General features: G+C 38.9%; 1 protein-coding gene across 1 annotated transcript in view; it reads right to left on the reverse strand.

Moving 5' to 3' along the window:
* The window catches only part of POLD3 (DNA polymerase delta 3, accessory subunit), a 72,213-nt gene extending 60,606 nt beyond the window's left edge, over nt 1-11,607 (reverse strand). The window contains exons 1-2 of the mRNA XM_007490982.3: nt 11,362-11,607; nt 5,900-5,955 (exon numbers count right to left, since the gene is read on the reverse strand). Of these exons, the coding sequence (XP_007491044.1) occupies nt 5,900-5,955; nt 11,362-11,421 (116 nt within the window). The 5' untranslated portion in view covers nt 11,422-11,607. The remainder of the gene's footprint in view (nt 1-5,899; nt 5,956-11,361) is intronic.
* Nucleotides 11,608-13,371: the final 1,764 nt, after the last annotated feature.

The following is a 13,371-nucleotide window of genomic DNA, read 5'->3' on the forward strand; positions in this document are numbered from 1 at the left end:
GAAACAACTGACAGATCCCCAGGCTGCCCTAAGCCAAGCTTAACCTACCATTGGTACATGTGAGACACAGGAAGTGATGTAAAGAACTGTCTATATATTTCATGTCACTTCCATGCTCGCTCTGTCTGTCTGTCTCTCTGTCTCTGTATTTGTCTCTCTCTGTCTCTGTATTTGTCTCTCTGTGTCTCTGTCTCTGTCTCTCTTTCTCTCTCAGACGTTGGGGTCTTTCAGCATTGGGAGCTCGTGGCGGCATTCTTAGCATACTTGGTGAGTGGTTTAGGCTGATTCCTATTTCCTTTACCTCCTAAAGCGCTATCCTCCCCCAGGAGGCCCCTCATCTCGGAGGAGGTCTTGTGGCTGGAAGCCAAGCTAGATTGAGAAGGCCCCTTAGCCTAGGCCTCTGAACTCCTATCTGGCTTGCCAGAGCAGTCCAATTCCATTTTCTCTCTCTCTTCTTCTTAATTTCTTCCCTCTATTATAATTAAACCACCATAAAAATCCCAAACTGACTTGAGTATTTTATTGGGATTGAAATTCAATCCCTGGCGACCACTAGTATAATATATAATCAACAAGTACTTCACAGTTTGCAAAACACTTTACAAATAGTATCTCATTTATCCTCACCATAACCCTAGGATGGAGATACTTTTATGATTCCTATTTCACTGATGAGAAAACCAAGGCAGGAAGAGGCTAAATGACTTGCCCAGGTAGCCATAAAGCTTGTAAGAATCTGAGACTGGATTTGTACTCAGGTCATTCTGATTCCAGGCCCAGTGTCCCATCTGTGCCACCACACCAAAAGGACTAGCTCCAATTTGAGAAGAATGAAGATGAAACATGCTACCCATCTCTTTACAAAGAGGTGTTGGACCCAAGATGAAGAATAAGGTATACATTTTCAGAAATAGGCAATGTTGGAATTTGTTTTGCTTGACTGCATATTTGTTACATGGGCTTTTTCTTTTTGTTTCAGTGAGGTAGGGAGTGTGAGTTTAAGGGTAGACAGAAATAATGTAGTCAAAAAGAAGAAAGCAAAGTCATTATGGCACTTTTTTTTAAATGCTAAGAAAAGAAAGACCAGAAAGAAGCACAAACAAGCAGGATAGCTTTGAAAGCTATTGAATATATACTTTAAAATAAAAACAAGCAATTCCTGAGAGGTCAGCAATTTCATATGCAATCCTTTTCTTCTTTTCTATTATGTAAATAAGTATTCATTTTATTTAGTGTTTATTAAGTTCAGAATAAAAGATTTTTTAAAAAGGCAAAGGAAATGAGAACTATAAAGGCAAGAATGAGAAAGGATATGAAACTGCTAAAAGAAAGATTTAGAAAGACAATACATAGCTAAACAAAAGAGGTACAAGATCTTAACTTGAGTAATAAGCTCCTAGAAAAATCAGAAAATTGAAAAAATAGTTAATAATAGCTCACATTTATTTACCTTTTACTATGTGCAGGCACTGGGCTAAGCACTTTATAATTGTTATCTCATTTGGTACTCACAACAACTCTGGGAAGTTTTTTTTACAGATAAGGAAAGTGAGGCAGAGATTAAGAGATTTGCCCAAAGTCACACAGTTAGTAAATACCTAACGCCAGATTTAAATTCAGGCCAGTACTCTATCCACTGAACCATCTAACTATCCTAATACTAGAACTGAATGGAAAGAATGAAAACATCACAGGGAAGGATGATAGAAGGAAAAAAAGAGTGGCAAGGAAAATGAATGTAAAGATCTTGCAGTGAACCCAAATGAAATGGATTATCTGTGATAAAGGATAAAAGGTTTGCAAAAACTGTTGCAAAAACTGAGAGATGTAAACCTTAGAGAATGATTGACAGGAGCATGTGACTAAGGGTCACATGGGAGCCTGAACCTTGGGATCTGGGAAAATTCTATGCCCAACGATTGCTTCATCTCAGAGTCTGCTCTCCTGGAAGGACAAAAGGCTTGAAGAGGATTTTCTCCTGTGACCAACAGAGGAAAGGAATTTTCTGGATCTGGCTGCTGGCAGTATCAGTAAGAAGATCTCTAGACCTACTTGGACATCTACCAACAGATCCTGGCCCTATTTGATTGGACTCTTGGTGTGAGACTTGGATATTAGAAAGTTAATGCTTAGCTTAGTAATATAGTTTGGATAATTAATAGATATTAGCTTTTAAATTAAGTATAAATTTACTCCTAAACCCATTTTCCTTCCTACCCTTCCCAAACAATAAATCTGAATTTTTATATGTTGCCTCTTGTTCTTTCCTCACCCCAAATCCTACCACAACAAAAAGACCCTCCAAAATAGAATATGCCAATGTTTACATAGTAACGAATTTTCATCCTCTAATCTGGGGAAACTATCATTTCTGATCTCTAATCTCAGTCTCAAATATGTTACACAGAAGTGGAATTACAACTTTAAAAAGTGAAATTGGGAAGAGCAACTCAACCAAATCAAGAACAAGTATAATTCCATACTGGAAGAAACACAATAATGAAAGCATTGAGGGATCAAGTTTTTAAAATATCTCAAAGAAGGAAAAATAGCAAATGAGTGTAAAAAATTGTAAATGTTAGCATTATCCCCCTACAGGTGACTCAGATAGATAGCATCAGTAACTACTGACCAATGTGCCTTTCTAATAACTGTAGAATTTTTATAATAATCTACACATAACAAGGGGGTCCTGGAGGAAAATGTGAAAAGTGAACAGATAGGGGCAGCTAGGTGACACAGTGAAAGAGTGCCATGCCTGGAGTTGGGAGGATCTGGGTTCAAATCTAACCTCAGACACTTCCTAGCTGTGTGACCCAGGGCAAGTCATTTAGCCCTAACTGCCTACCATTTATGGCTCTTCTGCCTTGGAAACCATACTTGGAATCAATTCTGGGACAGAAGGTATGGGTTTAAAAAAAAATAAAAGGAAAAGCTAACAGAATAGACATCTTCATGTCACAACCACCTGAAAGATAGAAAAAATACAAAATTTGATGTTTGTTGAGTTTATTGAACAATACTGTGTGTTGATTTTAAGGCAGAAGAATGGTAAGGGCCAGGCAATGGGAGTTAAGTGACTTGTCCAGGGTCACACAGATAGTATCTGAGGCCATATATGAAGCAGGATTTCCCATCTCTAAGTCTCGCTCTATAATAGAGAGATACTGAGGTGCCAGTTGTAATAGAGATACTGGGGTGCCAGTTGTAATAAAGGGGATACTCTGTGATAAGAGAGATACTTCCTGGGTTTCTATTGTAATAGCAGGAAACTTCTTGAGGGGTGTCTATTAATCAATGTAAACCTCAAATTTCCTTAGACTTATAAATGTTGGAAATTTCACCATTGGGATATTTCATACTTGGAAAATTTCTTACTGATAGTCTATTGGAATGGGAACCCCATTGGCATGGGAGGTTCTTTCTCTTCCCTTCTTAAGATTACTTTAGGACAGAAACCCTTTGCTGAACAATGGAAAGGACTTTGACCTATGCTTAAGCATAGAACAGGAATTTCTTTGAGTCTTGATTGATTTTAGAATTGATACAATGGAGATACTTGGAATAAATCTCCACCCTATTCAGTCCTAATAGGATTGAGTAAGGGCTGCAGCCTAGATCAAAATTTAATTATTCCAATCTCTACCATACTCAAGTTAACAGGATTTAGAAAGGGCTGTAGCAAAGGAGAAAAGATTTAATCATTTGAAAATATGACCTTCAACAGACATGTGCAAAGGCCAGAAACCTCTGGGCGGTCCTGGGTTAAGCTAGAGCCTCCATTGACAGGGAAATTGATGAACAGGGATTGGTAGATGTGAGGACTGAGGGGAGGCAACTTGGAGGGTTTCCTTAAAGATAGGGGGTCTGAAGACTCAGGGAGGTGGTTGAGGTTTTGGTCGGTGTGGTTCCTGGGCTCTGAGAAGGCTTGCTCTGAAGGAAGCTGAAGGTGGGGGCCTCTGAGACTGTTTCTCCATTTTGGACACGTGAGTGATAGGGACTGATCTCTTTTCTTTGCCCCAGCTATCTAAGGGCTTGGGCCTTTTGGCCCAGCCTAAACAGAAGGGGTATTTAAGCCCTATTCCCTTCTCTCCCTTTTTCTCTCTATCTCTAATTCCTTTCTTACTCCTATTGTAATTAAACTCCAAAAAAGGCTGACGGCTGACTTGAGTTTTTCATTTAGGAATTACATAGCTGATTCCTTGGCGACCTTAAATTAATATATATCAGTCTTTTAAAGTGATTCCCTTGTTACATCAATACTAGATGGCTTTATGGATCAAGATTTTTCCTACCCTCCACCCTTCACCTCCCTCTTCAAAAGCCTTTCAGCTTTCGCCCCTCCCCTCTCCTTCCCAAAGTAAACTATGAGGTCTCAGAGGAAATACGCTTTTCTCTTTCTTTCTCAAATAAGGAGGTTTATTGGGGAAGACAGGACATGGTAGAGGATGCGGTAAAAGGGATGGGGGTTTCCCTAGTCTCTACAATGAAGGTTAGGAGGATATTGGGAAAATGGCAGTTCTGTCACAACTGTGACAGAGTCTGTCAGGGAGGTATTAGGACAAATATTTTTCTTCTTTCTTCTTTTAACTAGCCAGATAAATATCAGTCAGTCAGCAAAAGCTTCAGGGTCTTCAAACAGCTAAAACTTAGTTCAAAAACCAGAAATCCCAGCTTCTTCTCCACCACTCTGTCAGAAGCCACCAAAGGTCTCTCTCTGCCTAGGTCGGAAGTAAGTTCAGCCCAGTTCAGCCTAGCTTGACTCCAACTGTCTTTCCTGGTAACATTCCAAATGGAATGTTCCTTTTGATTGACAGCTCTTCTGTCCTCAGCTTTGTGTTGCATGCTTGCCTTGCAAATTCTTTCTTACACAGCTCTCAATAACCTGAGCCAGCTAGCTGCCTCATTGGGTTATTTTTTTTAAGCATTTAATTCAAGAAACAAAATGAATTATTAAATACTTTCCTCTATCAAAATGTCTCCCACAAAAATGTTAAGATTATATAAGACTTTGAGAACTTTCACAAGAAAATGATCTTTGAACAATGGTCATCTGAGAAACAATAAAAAAGAGATGCATTTTCAAAGGCACTCAAATTCATCTCTCACAGAAGATGCTACAAACAAAATCCAAGTGGAAGAAATATTCTCCAGAGATGGTGAGATCCACCAGATGCACCTGTTTGTGGAAAATAAGGTGTCAACTGAAACAATCCCCCAAACACTCAAGGAAACCCAAGAATACTCACAGAAGATGAATAATCCATAGAGGATAAAACTGATGGAATATGCCTGCTGTGAAGACTATGAATTGCAGCTAGAAGTCAATTACATTGAGGTAGTTCACCAGTACATCTATCTTAGATAAACAATGAGTTGGGCACAGAACAGGAGGAAGAGAGAAAAGTGGGTGGATTTGGGAAATAGTGCAGCAAAGTCAACAATCCTAAACTGCTCTCTATCAAAAAAGTCCATCTTTTAAACATCAATAGTCTTCTGGTCATATTATATGGCTGCAAATCAAAAAACACAATATCTAAATAATCAAAATCTGAGGACCCAAAAGGACAATGGAAATAGTATACAATAGATATGCGTAAGTTATAGAATATTACCAAGTAGAGTAAAAGATATCCAGAAAATGAAAAATGAGTTAGGCCAGCCTTATAGAAAGGGATGAATAATCTGAATACTTCAGTGGTAGGGAGCTTCATAAAAACTTGTTAAGAACAACAAAAGTAATAATGAAATTATCAATCAATGTTCTTTTCCACTTGTCCTAAATAAGTACAATTCATAACAATAACCTAGTTTTGTTTCAAATGGAAAAAAAACTTGGAGCTTACTAAAAACAAAGTAATTATAATCAGTAATGTTTTTGAATAATCTAGTTACTTACTGTTTGGCCTGGTTAACATGGACCCCTAGTGTGTAGCTGAGCCATTTGTAGGTCACCTAGAAGAGAAAGCAATTTTCAAAATGTTATGAAGTATCAAAATGATCATGTAGACCACAGAGTACAAACCCACTCCTACAAATCTAACAAATACAAGCTAAAAAAAAAAAGGTAGTCCCTTCCCTCAAGGAGCTTTCATTCTAGGTGCCACACTTGATAAAGTGCTAAACTTGGAGTAAGGAAGACCTGAATTCACATCCAGCCTGAAACTATTACTTACTATTATAAGAAGTTGCAGGTAACTAGAAAAACAGCTCATGACTACTCCTGGAAAAGGAGAAAGCAAACTGACTGGATTTTATCACGGCTAGGTGATGCTGTACACAGAGTGCTAAACTTTTTTACTAAAGACTTAAACTGAATCTTGTCTTGGATATTAACTAGTTGTGTGAACCTGGGCAAGTCACTTAACCTTATTCAGCCATCAGTTTCCTTACCTAAAAATAGGGAAAAGAGCCATCTCTACCTCAGGAAGTAGTTTTAAGGAACAAACGAGATAATTATGATGAAGCACTTAGGAAACCATAAAGTACTGCATGAATGTTAGCTGTAATCATTATTTTATATACCAAAGCTACAGGAAATACTATTTCTTAGGGACTAAGAGTCATCATGTATTACCATACTAAAGACAAGTATTTATGAAAAGTTCACCAAGAAATTAATTGCAGTTTATGCATCATCAATCACGGATTAACATGTTGTAGAGAAATTCTGAAAAGAACTTGATTCTACAAATTAAATCAATACATGGTCTGATATGTGATGATTTCAATGCAAAGGTAGGAAAAGGTAAGGATGGGGAGAAATATACAAGAAAATATGGTCCAGGAGAAAGAAACAAGAGAAGCCAGAGAATTTCAGATTATAGAGAAGAAGCTACATGCCTCTATACCATGAAACCTTTCTTCAGAAAAAGAATTAGAAGCAGTGGACAGACAAGCACCAACTATAACAAGGACTGATCACATTTTAACAGGAAGAGATTTAACATGGATATTATTTGTGTACAATCAGACCATCTTCCTGTGAGAACTAAAATGAGAATTTACAATAAAAAGAACAAATATGACAATAGCAATAACAGCTAGCATTTATAATATAGTACCTTCTATGAGCCACATATACTAAGTATATTTTATATATATGTTTATTTGATTTTCATTTTTTTAAATGGCATATAATTAAGAATTCGACCCTGAATTATTTAAGCCATTGAAAATCAGAAATGGGAAAGGGAAAAGAAAAATAATGATACCTAACATAATAGTTTTATCCCCGAGTTAAACCAAAGTAAATTAACTCCTAAAACTTGGACACCTGTTCATTCATTCACACTCTAAAGACCAAATGGATGAAGAATATCTTCCAGATTCCAATATTCATGTGATGACTCCTATAAAGTGCTTATACAGAAGAGAAAATGAGAAAGAAAATTGGGTGGATGCCCTCTAGTGAACTTTCTGAAGAATGTACACAAGAACAGCACAGAACGAGAAGACATGCATCTGCCTAGATGGTGAGAATTTCCAAATGGGTAAGATCAGGGATCTATTTGAGGATATATGAACCACTATTAAGTAATATCAATCAATACATTTATTAAACACTATGTATTAGGCACTTTGCTAAGTGCTGGGAATACAAAAAGAAGCAAATACAAATCCCTGACTTCAAAAAACTTAACATCTAATGAGGGAAAAACAGAAAGGTGGCAAAGTGGATAGAAAGCCAGGCCTAGGATTGGGAGGACTTAGAGTCAAATCTGGTCTCAGATACTTTATAGCTATGTGATGCTGGGCAAGACACTTAACCATACTGTCTAACCCTTACCACTCTTCTGCCTTGGTAGCAATACTTAGTATAGTCTTAAAAATAATAACAATGGAGTAGACAAAATGCTAAAAAACATATTTTTTAAATGCTACATGCAGGATATATAGGAAATAATTAAAAGACATAATTAGAATTAAGAGAGGTTAGAAAAAGCTTCTTGTAGAAGATGGGATTTTAATTGAGACTTGAAGGAAACAAAGGAAGATAGTAGACACAAAGGGAGAAAGCATTCCAGACATTAAGGACAGCCAAAGAAAATGCCTAGGCTCTGGAGATGGAATGCCTTGTTTACGGCACAGACAGAAGGCAAGTGTCACTGGATGGAAGAATACATAGTGGAGAATAAGGTTTAAGAGGACTATAAAGGTAAAAGAGAGCTAGGTTATAAAGAATTTTGAATGGAAGGCTTTGTATTTGATCACGGAAACAATAAGGAGCAATTGAAGTTTACTGAGTAGGAGTGACACTGAAGGGTAGGAAAATCTTTTTAGAGTATGCATGACAGGCTAATTCTTGGCAACAGTTTGGATATTAGTAGGGGTGGGAGATAGTAGAGAATCCAGAATGATTCCTAGGCTGTGAGCCCGGCATTAGAAGAATATTATTACCCTCTACAATATTAGAAATAGGGAAAAAGACTTGTACGAAAATATTCATAACTCCACTCTTTGTGGTGGCAAAAAATTGGAAAATGAGGGGATACCCTCCAATTGGGGAATGGCTGAACAAATTGTGTTATCTGTTGGCGATGGAATACTACTGTGCTGAAAGGAATAATGAACTGGGGGAATTCCATGGGGACTGGAATGACCTCCAGGAAGTGATGTAGAGTGAAAGGAGCAGAACCAGGAGAACCTTATACACAGAGACCAATACACTGTGGTACAATCGAATTGAATGTAATGGACTTCTCTACTACCAGCAATGCAATGATCCAGGACAATTCTGAAGGACTTATGAGAAAGAATACAATCTACATTCAGAGGAAGAACTGTGGGAATAGAAACACAGAAGAGAAACAATTGCTTGATCACATGGGTCGATGGGAATATGACTGGGGATATAGACTCTAAACAATCACCCTAGTGCAAATATCAATAATATGGAAATAGGTCTTGATCAATGACACATGTAAAACCCAGTGGAATTGCTCACTGGACACAGGAGGGGGAGGGGAAAGGTGAGGGAAAGAACATGAATCTTGTAACCATAGAAAAATATTTTAAATTAATTCATTAAATAAAATTTTTCAGGGGTAAAAATTAAATAAATAAAAAATACAGTAATAGGAAAGGTTTACAAGACACAAAGGAAAAATAAACAGTCCCCAATAAAGCTACCTATATTTGTAAAAACTATTAGACTAGGGGCATCCCAAGGGCTTTTTAGCATCAGAGTGCTTAACCAAAGGAGGTAATATTACCCTTGAATGTTCTACTCAGTAGACTAACCATGAAAAATTCCCTGGGCTTTTTAGGCAGAAGTTTACCCAATTCTGGTGGTTTCAGAGAAATTAAATGATTTAACCACAAGTTATTCTTTCTTAAAATGTGATTATTATTAATGGCTTATAAGAACAGTGGTCTCCACCACGTCCCTTTCACAGGGAGCCCTCAAGGTTAAATCTATTTTCATAATAATATTACTTGCCTATTAAAATAATCCCCTTTCAGACTACCTATCTGTGTGAAGCCACATTTTCTTCATGTATTTCAACCAAAACAACAAACCACAACAGACTAACTGCAGAAGCAGGTATGAAAATCTGTCTTCTATTAAACCAGACATTTTATAAAGAGATTTACCAAAAAAAAAAAAAACACTGCTACTTTTGTCATTATTTTTTTTGATTTGGAAGTTATTTTTCATTAAAATGCTACTTGTTAACATATAATGGCTTTATTACTGTTATCTGTAAATATTTTAAAATTCTAAACTTATCTATTTGAATTTCCAATATGGATATAACTCACTGAATAAAATCGCTCTGAGAGGTCCTCAATAATTTTTAGAATGAAAAAGTTTGAGAACTGTGTAGTAGATATGGAAACTTGGTGAATTATAGTGGGGGGGGGGAGAATTTGACATATGTACAACTGCTATATTAAAGTAATAATGTGACCTAAGTTCAGGTGCCATAATAAAAACAGCTTTGGAAGGAACATGGACAGACTTGAATTTTGTTTACATTTATTACACTGTATAACAATTTGATGCTTCTGTAATTTAAATATATAACTATATGTAAACTCTTTTATTTTTCTTTTTATTCCAGTGTGGTTGGCCTTGAATGGCAGATGGATGGAAATCAGTTGTGCTTTCAATTTAAAATCGATCCCATGATGTCTCACAATCAGATAGAGTACTATTTTATCACAGGCCAATGCAGAGCTGGGTGGAGTAGTGGCTACAGCCAGGCTCTGGGTCAGATAGCTCTGGTTTCTAGTCTTGCTGCATCTGACTCAGTCTGTGACCTTGGGGCAAAGCAAGACCATTTAGCACTATAAGCTGCAGAGGTACAAATCTGAATGGCAATCACAAGTCTGGTCCCCCCCCAAAAATTCCAAGTATTGCTCCTTTTCCCTTATCCTGCCTGTTCATACCTACTTTCTAGAGCCTTCTCTGTCAATTATCTCCAGTGATTCCTGTCTATATACTGTTTGGGCATAGTTGTCTGCATGCAGTTTTCTTCATTAGACTATAAGCTCCCTGAGAAAAAGGCCTAATTTTTGCCTTTTTTCACATCCCCAGAGCTTACTACAATCAATGCCTAGCACATAGCAGATGTTTAGTATATGCATATTGGGGGGTGGGGAGGTCAGCTGAGTGGCACAGTGAATAGAGCCAGGCCTGGAGGTGGGAATACCAGAGTTTGAAACTGGCCTCAGACTCTTCCTAGCTGTGTGATCCTGGGCAAGTCCTTTAATCCCCATTGCCTAGCCCTTGCTGCTCTTCTGCCTTGAAATCAATAACACAGTATTGATCTAAGATGGGAAGTAAGAGTGTAAAAATAAATAAACCAATAAATGCAAGTTGACTTGACAGTTGACCTGAGATGGAGCCTAGGATAGAATCCACAATATTCTAAGAGGCAAAGAGATAAGGAGGAAAGGCATTTCAGAAATGCCAGACAGCCGGTACCTTTAAAGGCTCTTTGCAGGGAAAGCAAAGCAAGCAGGTAGTTCGGTTGCATGAGGAGCCATGAACCATAACACTAAACCAGGAAAGGTGGGCTGGCAGCTAAGACTAGAAAGGCCCTAAAAGAGAAACTCGCATTTTATTCTAGAGGAAACAACAGCCTTAGGCTCTTCCTCTCCTCTAGCTCACTCTCTCCCAGGCTTCCGCCTGTCACAGCCCTAGAAGTGCAGGATCCCATAGCCTCCACTGCACTTCCTCCACCTCTACAGTCAAGCGCAGAGCGGGAGGTGGGGTAGGGGTGTGACCCCAACACGCGCATGCCCGTGAGCACGAGGACTCCCAGGCACGAGCTCAGCTCGCGGGAATCCTCTCCCTCCAACCTGCGTCGGGACCTTCCCGCCCTCCTCCTTCCTTCGCCCCAGGCTCCTCACTATCTTGTTCTGGTCCGTGACGAATTCGTCGATGTTCTCCAGGTAGAGCTGGTCCGCCATAGCGATGGAGTTCGACAATCCCCAACTTCCGTCTCTGACGCTGCAGCAGCCGCCGCCACGATAAATACAGCTCCCGCCGGCGGGAAACGAGTCTCCCCGCACTGAAGGGCTGGAACAAGTACTTCCGGCGGGGTCGGGGTTTCCATGGCGACGGCGGCGACGCACTACGGCGGCCCCGGAGGGGTCAAAGCGGAGGCGGGGTTGGGCCGACTGTCACTGGGAAAGAAAAGATTCCTGCTCACGTGACCTGAAAGAGGCAGAGGTGGAGGAAAGGGGAGAAGAGGAACAGCGGGAGAGAGCAATCTGAGGTCAGAGTTCATGATTCCAAACTTCCAAATGGAAAGGACCTTGGAAGTCTAGTCCAACTCCCTTATTTTACAGAAGAAGGAACTGAGGCCCAGAAAGGTCTCTCACTCCAAATCCAGAGCCCAGGAAGGCCTCTCCTCTTTTTCTTTTTCCCTTTTTCCCTTTGCTGCCAGAACCTCAGTTTCTATACCTGTAAAAATAGAAATATTCCATCCATGAGAATCCTTCTACCCAGTAGCAAGCAGCATTTCTGTAATGTTGTGAGTACTTTAACAAACATTATTTTACCCCCACAACTGAGAAGGCATTACAATTAACCCCATTTTACAGATGAGGAAATTGAGCAAATAGAGGTTAAATGACTTGTCCAAGGTCACACAGCACTAAGGATCTGAATCGAGATTTGAACTCAAGGTGTACACTTTGAGGACCTAGCCCCTTGATTCAGGTTCCAAATATGGAAAAGTGTAAATACTCAGAATCCGAAAACTTGGGCTTCAGTCTCATTTCATCTCTGAAATGGGACTACATAGTAGAAAAAGTGATGTATTTGGAGTAAGAGAGATGGTAATGAAATCTACCAAAGCTGATAAGGTGACCAAGAAAAGTGCTATGAAGGATGAAGAGAAGAGGGCACCAGACTGAACCTTGAGGAACTATGGTTGGAAGGCATGACTGTGTATGAGAATCCAGCAAAGCAGACTGATGGATGATCTGATTGGTAAAGAGAGAACAGTGTCCTGAAAACCTACAGAGGAGACAATATCACTAGTAAGAAGGCATCAACCAGTGAGTGTCAAAGGCAGCAAAGAAGTCAAAAAGAATAAAGATTAAGAAAAGGTCTCTGGATTTGGTAATTAATGTAAGTAAAATGCGATGAAGAAGAGTGGAGGAGAGGGAGCTCACAGCAAATAGCCTCAGTTTTTTCTGTAAAATACGAGAAGAATTTCTCAGTTGAAAGAATGAGGGGAAGAAGATTTGAAAAGGGATGAAAGGGTTTTGAAGAGCCAATTTGGAGAGTAGAATAGTGAGCTGATAAAGTATGGAAAAATTGTCTAGCAGCACTGAGGGCCCATTTAAGATTGTGACAAATTTGTAGTAATCCATTTAGAATAGTTGCATGATTTTTTCCACCTTTGTCCAGCAGCACATGTATAGGAACAAAGGCAGCAGATGGTGAGAGTGATCCAACGCTGAGGCTTAGTAGGGCACAAGTGGTAATATGGAGATGGTATATTTTTGGGTATTAGCAACACAAGGGGTATGACCATCTTTGTATGTGGCTAAAGTAGAGAAGAGAAGTAAACAATGGAAAGTGATTAAGTTGAGGACCTGCATGGTTAGGGTGTTTGACAGACAGTAAATATGCTCCATTTAGCTATTAGTTTGTATTAGGTGATTAAAATTAAGCACCTAGGTGGCACAGTGGATAAGAATACTGAACTTTGATTCAGGAAAACATGAGGTCAAATCTGTCCTCAGATACTTAACAGCTATGTGATCCTTATTCAAATCATATAATCTCTATCCCCATTTCCTCATCTGTAAAAAGAAGTTAATGGCAGCTACCTCCCAGGATTGTTGTGGGGATCAAATGAGATGCTTTTTGTAAAATGTCTGGCACATAGTAGGCATTTGAAAATG

This window comes from Monodelphis domestica, chromosome 4, assembly GCF_027887165.1.
Source record: "Monodelphis domestica isolate mMonDom1 chromosome 4, mMonDom1.pri, whole genome shotgun sequence".
Taxonomy (NCBI): Eukaryota; Metazoa; Chordata; class Mammalia; order Didelphimorphia; family Didelphidae; genus Monodelphis; species Monodelphis domestica.